A 16,669-nucleotide genomic window follows, 5' to 3' on the forward strand; every position below is an offset into this window, starting at 1 on the left:
CATCATTTACGAACCCTCAAGTTGTTCCAAACTTGTATGCATTTCTTTCTTCTGCTGAACACAAAAGAAGGTATTTTGAAGAATGTCAGTAACCAAACAGTTGAGAGACCCCATTGACTTCCATGTTTTTATTTTTCCATACTATGGACATTCTTCAAAATATATTCTTTTTTTTTTTCTGCAGAGGAAATAAATTTTTTACAGGTTTGAAACAACTTAAGGGTTGAAATGATGACAACATGTTCATTTTTGGGTCAACTATCCCTTTAATGCTTAAGAGCAGGATTGTTACATATAGGTCTGCACATCCCTGAACTACATTGTGAGAGTTTATTAAATTTTAGATTGCCCTCTAGTGGTGTGATTATGAAACATATTTCTGAAAGTTCATAACTTGTGTACTGTATGATAGTTCCAGTCCAAGATGCGTTTTGCTTAATACAATGTTCCAGCCATGATAACAAACCCAATTTAGTAATGGATGTGACTTGAAACACCTGTTCTCCTGCTCAGCAACTGCAGATGACAGATATATACTGTACATTAGATCACATATAGGGACTATATCTTGATTTTACTTGATATAACAACCTTTTTATACATTTTTTATACTTGTCTGATAAAAAGTAACTAATTAACTAATAGATGTGGTTTTGTATGTCTGATTTTCTTCCCCTTTCTCTCCCTACCAGAGGATGACGTGGATCTAGAAGCTCTGGTGAATGACATGAACTCTTCCTTTGAGAGTCTGTACGCTTCTTACAGTGTTCAGACTGAATCCACTCCACTGCTGCACAATGGCCAGCCGCACCGACCCGCTGCATTTCACACACACGCTCAGTCCACCTCCCCACACCAGAGACTGCGGCGGTCCCAGCCTATGCACATCCTCGCTGTCAGGTAAAAACCCTGAAAATATATGAAACGCACACATACGGTTTCCCCAAAATGTATTTAGACTCTAAAGCCACACTTTAAAATGTATGAATGTCCTTTTGGTGTTTATTTTAAAGAAAGACATTTAGCAAGTTTATAGGTCTGACATTTTAAAACAATCAATATAGAGTTTGAGGGACTGTTTACACGACACTGTGTTTTCACCTAAAAACGTAAAACCTTTTATGCGTTTTGGCCATTCGTTTACACAACAATGGCGTTTTGGGTGCCTGAAAACTGCAAGTGCAAGTTTTTGAAAACGTTCTCGTGTAAACAACAAAAACGTGAATCTCTAAAGACGATGACTTTATGCATATTACATTCTCAATCTATTGTGTTTCATCGCCATCTAATGGCCTGGCAGCAGAATACAAGCTTTTTAGTCGTTTTCACGGATCCGTGTGAATAGGGATCGTTTTGACAATGGTGTCGTCTGTACGCAGAAAACTCAAAGGAAGAACATCTCTTTTTTAAGCATATCATTGTCGTGTAAATGTAGCCTAACATGTACATGGACCTTTATTACTGTTAAACATTGGGGGGAGATGTTTCTATGTTATATGATAAAGTGCACCTGTAGTTGAGGGGAAGTGACTTCATACATCTGGTAAAAATCACTTTGGACCAGTTGCACAAAAGTCATTGTGAAAACTGATCAGAAAAGTAAAGTTAATTAGTGAAGAATTTAGTTTGCAGACGATACCTGCTTGGATATTGTGTTATTTAACAGCGACAATAAGACATTTCTCAATATTGTGTACAGTAAGTGTGCAAACACTTACATGCACAGAGCACATTTTTGCCATAAGAAATACCAAAAAGCAGAGCAAATTACATCAAAACTTCAAAGATTTTCCAAAACAATAGCTTAAATAAAGCAGACACACTATGATCTTTTTCAGCTTGGCTTCCTTTGCTTTCATCAAGAGTGGCACTATTGTTATTCCATTGCTCTGTTATACTGGAACCGCTGAGAATAAATGCTTTCCATTTGGTGAGCGTGTTTTTGCCTCTCAGCTGCGGATCAGAGCAGGAAGTTGAGCATACCGAGCTTGTGAACGAGGGTTCACTCAAGCAAAGGTTCACTCAGAGGTTACCGTTCAGACTTCAGCTCTGAATTCCATATCACACACTCCCTCATTGCTCTCAAACCTACGGCACAAATGTGTGTGTGTGTGTTTCAGCTTTTCTCTGAAGTCCCCACTTCAAACGGACTCCCTGTCTAATGGCAGCTTCAAAAAATGGCCCAAAATGCTAATGCTGCCCAAAGCCGCCAACAATTTGAGGCTGACAGTAATACTTTTGGCTTAGAGACAAGGTTTCTTGTACGTAATATAACCCTGAATCTGAGATTTTGCTTTATTCCTCCAGAAGACTTCAGGAAGAGGAGCAACAGTACCGAACGTCCTCTCTACCTGCCATCCCCAATCCCTTTCCTGAGCTCTGCAGCCCTGCGAGTTCCCCTACGCTCAGCTCTGGCTCCTTACCTCAGTGTCAGCCCTCAGGCAAATATGTAAGAGACCCTTTTTTTCATGTTAGTTTTTCCATGTTGTTCCAAACCCGCAATATTTCTCTCTTCCATGGGACACAAAAGGAGAAATTCTGAAGAATGTTTGCGCAACACATTTTTATAAAACATCAGGCCATATGTGCTCCAAAACACACACACACACACACACACACACACACACACACACACACACACACACACACACACACACACACACACACACACACACACACACACAAAGCAACAATAAGTATTCTGACCCATATGATTGCTTTAAGTGAGGAACACATTGAAATTTAAGTTATTATTTTATTTCAATGTCAGTGACATCACACTTGGTGCATATTTGAATCTGATGTGTGATAATGTGCAGAAAGATTCTTTAAAAAAATGTATTTCCTTCTGTCTTCCATGAGGTGACGTTGCTACAGTGTAACTATACATCTAAGTACAGAGTAATATTAAGTAACTACATGTACTTATTATTGGGTTAGGATTAGGGTTTGGGCTTACACTTTATTTTACAGTATGTGTACTTACAGTGTACTTACTCAAGAAAGTACTGGGTAATGTAAGGTAAGTACATGGGGTAAGGTTAGGCTTAGGGATAGGTTCAGGGTTAGTACCAAGTAATAACCCAGTTATTGTAATTGCTATAATAAGTAGATAGTATGTACAATACACACGGAACATGACTGTAAAATAAAGTGCTACCAGGTTTGGTTTAGGGTTACTTACATGTAATTATGCATAATTTATAGTTGTTACTATAGTAACTACATCATATGTAATGTGTAACAAGCACATATTAAATATATTTTTTAAATGTGACTCAGATATTCGCATTGTGCCATATTTCATTTCATTATTTCATTATTTATTTGTAGAGCACATTTAAAAACAACCCATGGTTGACCAAAGTGCTGAACAAGACAGAATAATCGAAACAGGGATAATACAGTATAATAAAATTGCAAAAACATAATGCAGTATACGAGCAGTAGAATAAATAGTACATTACAAAGAAGAGAAGAGAGACGGTTAAGATTTAAAGAGCGTGTTAAGTATCCACATTAAGAAAGTGGTTTTTAAGCTTCAGTTTAAAAGAGGCAAATGACGATACTGTTCTGATTGATGATGGTAGGCTATTCCATAATTTGGGGCCTGCTATTGCAAAAGCTCGGTCACCTCGATGTTTCAATCTTGATCTGCGCACCGAGAGCAGTCCAAGGTTACTAGACCTAAGAGACCTGGGTGGGTTGTGGAAGTGTATAAGGTCAGCCAAGTACCCTGGTGCTAGGCCGTGTAGTGATTTAAAAATAAAAACTAAAATTTTAAACTCTATTCTCTGTTTTACTGGTAGCCAGTTTAGGGAAGTTAAAATCGGTGTAATGTGTTCGAACTTTCGACTACCGGTCAACAACCTGGCAGCAGCATTCTGTACTAGTTGGAGGCGCCCGATAGATGATTGATTTGCTCCAAGATAAAGTGAGTTACAATAGTCGATTCGTGAGGTGATAAACGCATGGATGACTATTTCAAAGTTTTTTGGGGAAAGAAAAGATTTAACTTTTGCAAGACGTCTTAAATGAAAGAAACATGACTTAACAACAGAGTTGATTTGTTTATCAAACTTAAGGCCTGAATCGAACAAGAAGCCTAGATTTTTAGCAGATGAGGTAACGTGCAGATTTAACTCATCCAGGTCTAAGGTACCGAGGTCGAAGCGATCGTTTGGACCAAACAGTAATACTTCCGTTTTATTCTCATTTAAAGTTAGAAAATTTTGTTCAAGCCATAGCTTCACTTCCTGAAAGCATGCAAGCAGGACTTTTAATGTGGTAGAGTTATTTTGTTTAAATGGGAAGTACAGTTGGGTGTCGTCGGCGTACAGATGGAATGATACTCCATGTTTAGAAAAAATGGAACCCAATGGTAAAATGTATAAGGAGAATAGTATCGGAGCTAGAATAGAACCCTGCGGTACACCGCAGAACAGATGTGCTGCTGAGGAAGTGCGATTTTCAATGCTTACAGAAAATGTTCTGTTAGTTAAAAAAGACTTAAACCAGTTTAACACGGTGCCGTGAATGCCTAAACTTTTTAGTCGAAAGATAAGAATTGAGTGGTCAACCATGTCGAAAGCAGAGCTAAGATCTAAAAGGACAAGGGCAACAGCACTCCCATTATCTGTAGCCAGCATAATATCATTGGTGACTTTCAGTAAGGCTGATTCGGTGCTGTGTAATTTCCTGAATCCTGATTGGAATTTATCATATAGTGAATTTGTACTCAGAAAAGAATGTAATTGAGTGAGAACAACTTTTTCCAAGATTTTCGAAATAAATGGGAGATTTGAAATTGGCCTGAAATTACTTAAATCAGATGTGTCAAGATTAGATTTTTTCAGTAGGGGAGTGACTGAAGCATGTTTTAGGCAGTCCGGGACCGTACCAGTATTCAAACAGGTGTTAATAAAAAATTGGAAATCAGGCCCTATTATATTAATAATTAGTTTAAAAAAGTGTGATGGAATAATATCATTTGGGCATGAGGTAGGTTTTAGGTGTTCAACAATCTCTCTGCAAGTGGATAGAGAAATTGGGTCAAACATATTTGGAGATTTTAGATGTTAAATACTGTTGGGACAAGGTTTTGAAACGTGCTGAAATGGAGTTCAGTGTGGTGTATTGCTTTAACATGTGTCCAGACACTGGTTTCCTAAGAAACAGGTCACTTCCTGTATGGTGTGACTCATGTGCTCTTACAGTAAGAGCTTACTTACAGGAGTAATAAAAAGTTATGTCCACACGAATGTCGCCTAAAACTTAATAATATCTTCATCCCCCAAAAAATCTGATTTTTATGGGCTTTTGGTCGTTAACGGGATAGGACAGACGGGAAACCATTGAGAAAAGAGAGGAGGTGTGATCAGGAAATGATGGAAGACAGATTTGAACTCATGTTGCAAATAAGGACCAACGTGTCTAAGATTGTGCCACATGCACAGCATTTTGTCGCATGTAGGATAGTCTTATGTGTGCATATGTGTCTGTGATGACTTGCCGGCACCTGTATTTATTTGTATACATCGCGAATGCATTGTTTGGATCTCTGTGTGTGCATGCGTGAGAGCATCTGTTGTGTGCGTGTGTGTGTATATATAGCTATCTCTAGACCTCTGGCTGTCATGTGTGATCTGACTGAGGCCCCAATATATTCCTGGAAAGCCCTGTCATTGCTCCAGGCTATCCTCCTCCATATGGGGCCACGGCCTGTTACCGTAACATGGTCCCAATGTTACCGTAAAACTCGCTACAGACATTAATCAATTACCCTAATCCCTCTCTCTTTACTTTTATTGTCCTGTGGATGAAACCCAGTAGGGCTTTAAGTGCTAGAGAAGGCTTTCGGTCTGTACAAAAGAGAAAACAACCTAGAAGAACGCCTGGAAGTCATTTAAAACAGCTGACAAATCTTCAGTGACTGATGATGTCCATAAATATAATCAAGACATCGAGCACATTGCCTGTTGTTTGAATGTGAAGTGCATGTGAATAGCAGACATTATTTTGGAATATGGGAAATGAGAACATATTTGTTGCAGGGTCCTCAAACATGTGATGACACTGTGTTAAAGGACAAGTTCGGTATTTTACACTTAAAGCCCTGTTTTCAGTTCGTTTCTGATGAAATAGAACGGTTAAGATTAAAATTTGGACACATGCTGCTGGCCCGAGAATTTTCGGTTTCTTTCGCTTTCCCCCCCACCTCCACAATGGCTGCATAGGTGCACTGGAATAATCCTTCCTAAAACAAATTAAACTTTCGTTCACAAAGACGTGAAACTAACCGAGTGGTCAGGGGTGTTCACTGATATGCTCACACAAAAATCGCTGCAAAAGATGCTTTCCAACAGGTTTTATCGTAGTTTTTGTCCAACCCTATTGACTTGTATTGGATGTGCTGTGAGGTACAAGTCAATGGAGTTGGACAAAAACTACGGCTGAATTTCCTTTAGTTGAGAATATAGAATCGTGTAAAAAAATAAAAAAGCCAAGATTATAGGCCTCGACCCTGAAACAGTCTTCAGGGTCATGCTAATAGTACTCCCCTTTGCTAGGGTCATTATTTAGAGTACTTTAGAGTACCACCCAGGCTCAGGTAGAGACAGATTAGTTACTCCCCCCAGTGTGGGATGGTTGAGTATGCTCTGTCACAGGCAGAGCCAAAGCACTGCCTGTGACGTTTCACATAATTTAGTCTTTGTATTTATAGCCCTCAGTTTGAGTTGTTTGATTGTCCTGGTTGTCATTTAATGGTTTGGTTACCTGCAAATGTAATCGAAATTATTCAACCCACATTGCAAATCAGGTTTATTGGTAACTAATGTTTCAAGTGGTACCTCACATTTTTAATGACTTCTTCAGTCTCCAAATTATTCAACCCCTTCATGGCAAACATATTTAGTACTTAGTAGAATACCCTTTTGCTGTTATGACCTGCTGCAAAAGAGATGTATAACCAGACACCAGCTTCTGGCAGCGTTTCTGAGGAGTCTTAGCCCATTCCTCATGAACAATGGCCTCCAGTTCAGTAATATTCTTGGGTTTGCGTGCTGCAACCGCTTTCTTCAAAAAGTTTTGTAGATGTGTGCTGTTGTGAGGGATTCTATTCAGAGGGGTTGAATAATTTTGAGACTGCGGAAGTCATTAAAAGTTACATTTTCAGTTTAATTTGGGAAACCACTTGAAACATGTGTTGTGTTGAGCTATTTCAATTATACTTTTGTTTGATTTGTTCATTGCAAACAGCTGAAAAGAATTTTACCAATAAACCTGATTTGCAATGGGGGTTGAATAATTTTTATTGCAACTGTACTCCTGCGTTCACCGCCGCCACCACTCAGCATTTCATATTCACAGTGTGAGGAATTGATTATCAGCTGGTTCCGATCAGTGGCTAGTCGTTTGGGGTTAGAAAAATATAATACGCGCTGTTGCATTCTCAAAATTAACTGATTTAGCTTCAGATACAGGATAAGTTCATTCACTTTTAGGAGCAGATAGCCTATTGTTTATTACCAAGACAACCGATTGCATGTTCACATTGAACGTGCTTCTTGTGTGTAAAAAGTACAAGCAAATCTTGATCTTTATGTAACTATGCATTTTCTATTGGTTACGATATTGATATAGGAACTGTTGTTAAGTAAGCTTCATTAATAATGCTTCCTCCGTTTAAGCCTGTGCACTTTCTAAAATGTCCATGTGCTGCACTACTCTCGCAGTTGTCTGGCGCCGCCTTTGTTAATTACGTGCAAACATTTTACTGTCGAATGTACTGACAAGCATTTATGGTCAACTTGAAACTTGTATTAAATATATTTGTAACTGCACATTTTTAATTATGTTGCAATTTAATACATTTAAAATAGGCTACATTAAAATCACCATAAATTCAAAATCAACCATTCTTATTTTGTATTTAATATTGCGGTAATTATTATAAATGGTTTATCCGTGCATTTCATCATCTTTTATTTAAACGCATATGCTCTCATCTCCTCTCTTTTCTCTTCTCTGATGACATGTTTACTGACACGAGGGCGAGACAAACCTATCATATGAGATCACAGAAATAGCAAACCACAATGATCCAATCAATTCCCGATGGACAAAATCAAGTCCCCGCCCTAAAAATAAATATTGTTCAAGAAGCCGTTTCACTGGATAGACTATCGCAACTTCCGTTTCATGCCAACTTTAGTGTGTTATTTGATATTACATTTAAAGTTAAAACGATAGTCAGGTAATTACATGTGCTTTAGTCTGTTTGTCAGCACATCATCACTTATTTAAAGCACAACAAAAGATTATGAAAACATATTAAATTAAAACTTTTCATTTGGAAAAACTCACTTATATATTACAAAGTGCACTTTTTAAATGTGTACTTAAGTGTGTTAAGAAACATTCATGAAAATGTGATCTCATTATGTACGCTTAATTGGGCTTTTATTTATTTTTTTACATTATACAGTACTATCTGCAAGTACAGTTTTGAAATACAGTACTCAGGGCACCTTCAATACAATTAAACACACTTATTTTACACAAGGGTGTGCTTTCTTTCTTTAATATAAATGCCATTTTGAAACTATTAATTGCTATTTATGCTGTCAGATATCCAAATACACATTTGTACCATGGTATGTGTCTGCAGAGCGTTGTTAAGAGGCAACATAGAGCATTCTGAAAATCATGTGTGATATGAAGCTGGTTTCTGACTCTTTTACATGTTACCTTCCCACAGCTGCCTCTGGTTTGCTGCCCCCCGGATAGTTTTTTTCTGAAATGCATGCTCAAAGAAGTGCAGATGTCTGTCGGCCTGCTCGCCTGGTAAGAAACAAGACGTTTTGTGTTTACAGAATTTTCCGAGCTGCGGGCACTTTCTGACAGGCCCCCATTGCTCTCCCAGGTCCCACGCGGAAGGCACGCGAACCAGAGCGCTTCCACAAGCAGCAGGCAATTTGATGGCTCAGCATGGCTCTGCATATTCAGAAATCATATGAATTTCATGTGTGTTCTACCTGAGTCAAGTTTAAAGTTTATGTGTAACAGATTTAACAGGGTCCGTTCCAATCTACAATCTTCCACCCTTATCAGAAACACAACAGCACATAGAGAGAGAGAGAGAGAGAGAGAGAGAGAGAGAGAGAGAGAGAGAGAGAGAGAAGAGAGAGAGAGAGAGAGAGAGAGAGAGAGAAAGAGAGAGAGGAGAGAGAGAGAGAGAGAGAGAGAGAGAGAGAGAGAGAGAGCGCACAAAGGCTTTAATCCATTTAAAGCACTCACTGACATCAGGTTTTGGCACCCACTGAGAAGGCCTGGAACTGAAATAAGGGGATGAGCAATATGCTTAATACTATCTTACCTCACTTTAATGTGTTGATGCATTTTTACATAGGGTGAGGTAAGCGGCTGGAAATAACCCAGAACTGGGAAGGGCTTGCAGGCTCATCAAGCCCACACAATATGGCACAACTTGAGATAGAATGAGGAGTGCTTATTGTGTTGGGTTTGCTGTAGACGCTGAGGTGTGGTATGAGCAGAGGTTGTCAATTGGTCTGAGGTCATTGTGTCTTTTTTTGTCATACACCTCAATATCAGGTGATATTTAAACAAAAACCGACAAGCAAGAGGGTGTTGATCTAAATATCAGAAGAGGTAATCACAGCCGAGCTGATATTCAGACCAACAGCATGATTGGGAGTGTGATATTGCTTTTATACTAGGAGCATATCGATCCTCGCCTCACCATTTCCTCTTCTCTCCATGTCCTAAATGTTACAAATACACAATATTTTTAGGTACGTTGTCTATTTTTGCTCTGCCAATGGACAAAGTTCCCAACAAAGCAATAGCAGACCGGTTGCACATTTGTATAAAAGTTTTTTGTTTCGGAATGAATCAACATTTTTGAATGGATCAGTTCAGTGAATGATTCAATCACTCACTCAGTCACTTGTTTTGTTAAAGAACAAATCAGCATGTTTGAACAAATCTGTCAAGTGAATGAAATGGGCAAACTCTAAACCATCAAGACTGTAAAATAGACATGCATACAAACACTCAGAGGCAGAGTGAGATCTAAGGAGCAGTTGTGAACAGTTTACCAGGCAGTAAAGCCAGAATATTACATATTTTATAAAATAAAAAAACTAAATTGTGACAGAAAGTTAGTAAAGTTTCTAATATTTGTATTAATTTTATATTTAAAAAATGGTATAACTTTTTTAAAGAAAATAAATGTATTGATCTGAAATATAGTACATCCATGTTAAATTCATTCAGGTTCAATTACCAAACATACAATCTTAATTGAACTTAAATCAAACAATGATTTTACAAAATATAAGACAGTTCCTGTTTCCTTTTTTGTCCTTATTTTAATCCCTCATCATGGCAACACCGTTTGAGATATCCAATAGCCATTCACAATTTAGCATCTTCAGTATATTTGCATCATGTTGAGAAAGTTTGGTGTGAATCGTATGTCGGCCTTTGAAGCAGTAGTTAAAAATTCAGAGCTTGATTCAATAAATCCAAATTCAAACAAAAATAGCTGACTTGCTGTTGGTCAGAGCTAATGACTGTAAATTTGAAAGTTGTCCAGCCCGATGAGAGCAATATATGTACAGAGTTTGGTGACTGTAGGTAAAACTATCCCCCAACTTTAGTCGAAAGGTGGTGCTATAGAGTCCCTCCTCCACACCTATTGCTCATGTCTCCACATCGTCTTTGCCCATGTCTTCTGGCTGACAACTATGATGTGTTTGTCGAGTTTCATGCAATTTGAAGCATGCTAAGAGTCTCAAAAACACCCAAAAAGAGTTTCAAAGTTTTACGCATTGCAAATACAACAGTATTCAAGATATCAAGAATCCTTTCACAGGTGTACATCTGCAGTGTCTTGACATTATTCTGATGAAAATTGAAGCATAAATAAGAGGGAAATTTTAAAGCACATTGAAAGTGAAACACTTCCTGCTGCCAGTTAATGGCACTATAACTTTGACTCACAATAGTCACACCCTTGTGATCAGCCTCCTACAATGAACATAGAGCTGAAGTTTCATCAAAATCAGTCAATGTATGCAGAGGTTATAACACAATTCCGGTTTCCTTTTTTTCGCCATAAATTCGTTGCCTCGCCACGGCCAAACCATTTGAGAGATAAAAAAATCCGCTCTCAATTTAGCATCCTCAACGTCTTTACTTCATGCTTACTGAGTTAGGTTGCGATCAGATGAATCTCCTAGAAGGAGTATATAAAATTCCAGAGCATGCATTTTTCAAACAACCCATAATAGCCAACTTCATGTTGGGCTGGCGATAACTGTATGAAATTTGGTTACTGTAGGTGAAAAGGGGAGCACTACAGAGCCCCTCAAATACAACCATATAAAAAGGTGTGCCAACCCCCCCCCCCCCCCCCCCCCCCCAACAACTTGTGCCCATCCCTGATGGCTGATGATTTCAACATGTGTGCAACGTTTGATTTTTCGAGCATGTTAATGGCCACTAAAGTGCCAGAAAGTGTGAGAATTTTTTATTTAGTTATTTTTTACCTAAGAAAAATAATAGGGCCCTTTGCCTCTTGGGGCTTGGACCCTAATAATTATGAGCTCAGACCTGAGCTGTGTGTAGGATCCTGAAAGATTATTTTGAGAAATGCGTGTCAGGTGTTCCTATTATATTCCACGTAGCTAAATTACATAGCAAGATAGCACTGTAACATCTTAGTGTATTACAGATAGCTCTTCACCCTCCCGTGCACCTGTGTCATGATGCAGTACGTGCCGGTTTAAGCCGCCAAGATGTGTCTACGTGTCACATCACACATGCAGGTGAACTCCTGGCATAAAGTCTGCAGAGTGCATTTAGTTCTCTTTGCTGGGCTAATACCAGTCACAACAAAGCTGTTGACAGATGCTGGCTTGGACACTGGCCAGGCTGTGGTTTAGTCTAAGGCTTCTCCAGAGTCAAAGAGCCAATTTTATCCTTTAGCCCACTGAGCAAGTTTCAGCCTGCCTGGATTACTGGCAGCTAAGTACAGTCGTGACCGAGAACAGTGATTTAAACGGTTCTTTCAGAAGGGACACCAATTAAAACAAGCTGTGGAGGACACACTGCCAAGATACTAATGCTGTCTTTCTGAGGTGCATTGCCATAAACCCCTGTCTTAAAGGTCTCTGAAAAAGCACAACCTGATTCCCTGACCCGGAGACCAAAGCGCATGGGGCTTCCTGGGCATGGCCTGTTTTCACATTATCACCTCTAAATATCATACATAATATACCATATATTAAAGTAAATTTAAAATGAGGAATCATATTTAAGTTGTTACATTCTGATTGATTATGTAGACATATATCTTTTCTTGAATTGTTCACAATAAGACCAGGAACGTGCATTAAAGGTATATGGTAGGCCTTTTTTTTTTTACTTAATGTAATGGTTGAAACTCTCTTCACATCTTGATAGCATTCAATAATAGAAGTAGCCTAAATATATAGATTTTTAGAATATATATATATAGAAAATGACATATATCTTCTGTGGAAGTCTTAGAACCAAAAACTGTTCTGTTGAATAATATCTGCATGTGACTCTTAGCTCCTCGCTATCTTCCTTATTGGTTAAACCCTCCCTGTTCACCATGACTGTGCCATGAACTGCTTTGTCAGCATTTTGAAGACTTATAGATGAGGGGCTCAGAGTTGTCAGCACAGAGCAGCTGCATTCATGTAGGTCATGCATACAGTACGTAGCTGTCAGGCTTTATGCACTCATCTGGAGTGCAGGAATGCATGTCTTTCAGAGGAAAAAAACTTGGACAGAGAGAAAAAAAGAGCGGGGTGGGGGGTGGGTTGCTCTTTGTCCTTCTTTGTCAGGATGCAAACATTTCTAATAAAAACCTTAAACTATCTTTATTTTTTGCAGTAATTATGTCCAGTAAAAAAAAAAAAAAAATTGCAAAAGGAGGTGTTTACTGAATAAAGGTTCATAACTCATAACTTTCAAACCTGTTTTTAAGTTTCCTGAAAGTTTTTTGGAAAGATGGTTCATCAAATTAACAATTAGCATGTTGTTAGACGTACTTCTGTGCTTTTTTAGCCTAGTTTACATTCCTATCAGTGGTGCTATCCTGGCTAAGGTCTAATATGAAGACTCAGCTAGGCAGAGTGGATGGTACTGTAGAGAACTCCATGCTTTAAATGTAAAAAAAAAAAAAAAAAAAAAAAAACACTTTCACCTTTGGCCTCATTCTACAACTGGCTCAGTTTGAGAACCTCATTCCAGTTGGCTCCATTCAGACTTCAAGTACTCTTGTTACTGATGGTTTGGAGCTAGACCCTTCAAAGAGGTTTAGCTGTATCAAAGGCCAGGGGTTAACTGCTTAATCCTTGGGTGAAATCATATCCACCTTCAGTACATGGCTTGCAAATAAGCAAATAAAAATGTGAGAGGCCACAAACATGACGATAAAAAAATCATAGATTTAACAGTTTTGTTCCTAGTGCGGTGATATGACCAAGACGGCACACCACAAGCCACAAACAACCAGAGTCCCGACTGTGAACACGGGAAATCTAGCAAAATCTCTCGTGATCAAACATGGTGGATGACGGGAGAGAAGAAATGGCAATAATAGTGCTTTTTACAGGAAAAAAACAATGCTGGAAAAAAGAAAAGAAAAAGGTTTGGATGAAATCGTGTAATGCTTCCATCTTTTGTCAGCTCGCTTTCTGATTTGGTTTCGTTTTGTTCCATGTGACAATCTGTCCTCGGGGCTCCCCCCACAAAATAGGATTTCTGATCGTAAATATTCAACATGTTCGATGATGCCCCTAAGTTCTTCAGAGCAGATTAAATCACTCTTGCACCTCACACCACAGGAACATCTGATAAAATAATTTGTAGAACCATTAAAACAATCCAGATTTCTCCTAGGATTTTCGGAACGGGAAAACTGGGTGGGACCAAAATCGGCCAGATTATCTTGTAATGTGTGGATGCCTTACTTCCACGTTTTACTTATTACTCTGGAGTTTCCGGAGTTTATTGCACTTGCATACAGAGACACAGATTATTAGTATGTTTTATAGCTGTCAATTTAAATAATTTAACAGTGAATCATTTTAACAGTGTTTTTCTCTCACTGATCATAGTTTCATACCTGTTGAGTTTTCATTTTTAAATTAATTTTACTGATAAATAGGATTGCTGCACTCTTATTCCAGTCTTTTAAAATAGTTGAATGAATGAATGTCCAGTACGTGCCTTAAATAAATTTACCGTATTTTCCGGACTATAAGTCGCTCTGGAGTATAAGTCGCATCAGTCAAAAAATGCGTCATTAAGAAGAAAAAAACATATGTAAGTCACACTATACTATAAGTCACATTTATTTAATTTGTTTTAAATGTATTTCACAAAATCCAAGACCAAGAACAGACATTTAATCTGGAAAGGCAAGTTATTCGACTACACAATAGCACACAGAACAACAGGCTGAATAGGTGTCCGGTATATTAACACATTAACAGTTATTCAGCTACACAATAGAATAAAAAACATATAGTATACCTGGAAGGCTGAATAGGCTAAATTAACATAAGCCAGCGAGTCCAACATGCAAGTTACCGGTAAGCAAGTTTACCAAGCTCCCGCGATCTCATTACACATCACTGTGTTGCTTCTGAACAACTCTGCCAACTAGAGCCCCCTCTCGTGGCTATAGACAGTAATTTTTTCTCTTGGTTCATCTCAGTCAGTATGAATTAATTATGATATAAAAGTCGCACTTGACTATAAGTCGCAGGACCAGCCAAACTATGAACAAAAGTGTGACTTATAGTCCGGAAAATTCGGTAACGATATTTAATTAATCTTAAGCCTGGAACACACCAAGCTGACGGTCGGCTGTCGGGCAGTTTTCTCAGTGTGTTATGCACCGTCGGCTGAAATTGGTCCTCGTCGGCTTTATTTATTTGACATGTTGAATCGGCGTCGAGCCGCTGGTGAAAGAGGGAACTCTGATTGGCTGTTCAGCTTACTAAACGAGTCAGTGCACAAGAATAATAGCAAAAAAACAACAAAAACCCGGGCCAAAAAAACCTTTTACAAATCTATTGCCTTTTTTAAAAAATCTTTCAAATGCAATTATCTAATCACCTAATAAGATTATCAAGTCAGCTATAGGTTATTTTATCAATTGTCAGGGTTTGTTTAGTTTGTTCTCTGAATGGCTCAGGTAACAGGCCAAAAAGAGACTATTAACTTCCATTACTAATTTTAATTATACTAATGTCTAATTAAAACGTCTATAAATGTATTAAACTGATCAGGTAAAAGCCTTTGACACTTGTTCAGTGGTTCTCAGTGACTCCTCATGATTCATGGGTTGACAGAGATCATCGCCCCCAGCAGTGAACCATTGACATTTCGAAGTGTTTCGAAACGTTTTGAAACAGTTATGATGTAATGAAGCCTCGTTTATTGAAATCACTTGACTCTGGCAGTTTGATACACGCTCCGAACCATTCATTCGGAACAAAAGATTCGTAAAGATTTTGAAGCTTCATGAAGCAGTGTTTTGAAATTGCCATCACTACCGCACAGAACACATGGCAGGATCACATGAGGGCCAGGGAATAACATGACAAGACATGAAACATGACTGACATGAAACATGACTGACATGAAACTTGAATCAAAAACCAAAACAGCCTGTGACAAGAATAGTGATTAAGATATTTTTTAAAAGTAAATAAAACTTCGTGCTCATCTTATTCATCAGGTCTAACACAATTCAGCATTGTGGTCATTAGTTTAGATGAGCACAGACACCCTGTGGTGAAATAATCACGTATATGTTTACCAGTCGCTGCTTTCTCAGATCGGCTTGGGTTTGATTAAAACTTCATGTTCCGTTGAGCTTTGAAACTTCATTACACCGTAATCATCTCTTCTCCCATCTCTGAAAATGTCTAGATTTGTATAGTTTGTCATCTAGGTGCCTAGAGAACATTGAAAATATACATAACTGGAAATAAATGAGTTGTGCAATTTCAAAATGGAAGTGCGTCACTAAGCTTAGTGCAAGTAGTCCTATGCTTTCCCATTATTTTATCTTGTCAGCAAACATAATATTTGACAAGTTGGAAAATGAAATGTATGAACCTTTAAAGCAATGTGATTGATGTGGTGACTGAGCAAGACAAGCCAGTTTTCTGAAATGCTTTATAGCTTCACCATCTGTTGATGAAAGAACAACCAAAGATTCCCACCGCCTGTGCTTTTGACCATTTCTCAATTTATAAGATTTGTTTAAGTAGTTTCTTCAAAATTCTAATATCTTTCCAAACTCATTATAGCTTTCTTTCATCGGTGGAATACAAAAGATATTTATAAAAAAAATGTTTCAGTTGTTTTGGTCATTATTATGAAAGTCAATTATCTCTTTCTCTAACAGATTGATATTTAAATATGCACAAATTAAAAGGTTATGTACTTCTTAAATCTACAGAGCATGTTAAAAAAGAGATGGGAGGAAAAATTATATTTAAGGAGCCCCACGGCGCCGTTGAGGGAGGGAGTTTCCAGGGTTGTTATGTGGCATTTTATCTTGAAGATCAAGAAAAAAAGGATGAGCTCA

At 38.2% G+C, this 16,669-nt stretch overlaps 1 protein-coding gene across 4 annotated transcripts in view; it reads left to right on the plus strand.

Moving 5' to 3' along the window:
- grb10b (growth factor receptor-bound protein 10b) overlaps positions 1–16,669 on the plus strand; it is a 123,374-nt gene that overhangs the window by 71,394 nt on the left and 35,311 nt on the right. For all 4 annotated transcript variants that reach the window (XM_079625838.1, XM_079625840.1, XM_079625839.1 and 1 more), the window contains 2 exons: positions 693–900; positions 2,308–2,449. In XM_079625838.1, the coding sequence (XP_079481964.1) occupies positions 693–900; positions 2,308–2,449 (350 nt within the window). The remainder of the gene's footprint in view (positions 1–692; positions 901–2,307; positions 2,450–16,669) is intronic.

This window comes from Phoxinus phoxinus (assembly GCF_949152265.1).
Source record: "Phoxinus phoxinus genome assembly, chromosome: 10".
NCBI classification, from domain to species: Eukaryota; Metazoa; Chordata; class Actinopteri; order Cypriniformes; family Leuciscidae; genus Phoxinus; species Phoxinus phoxinus.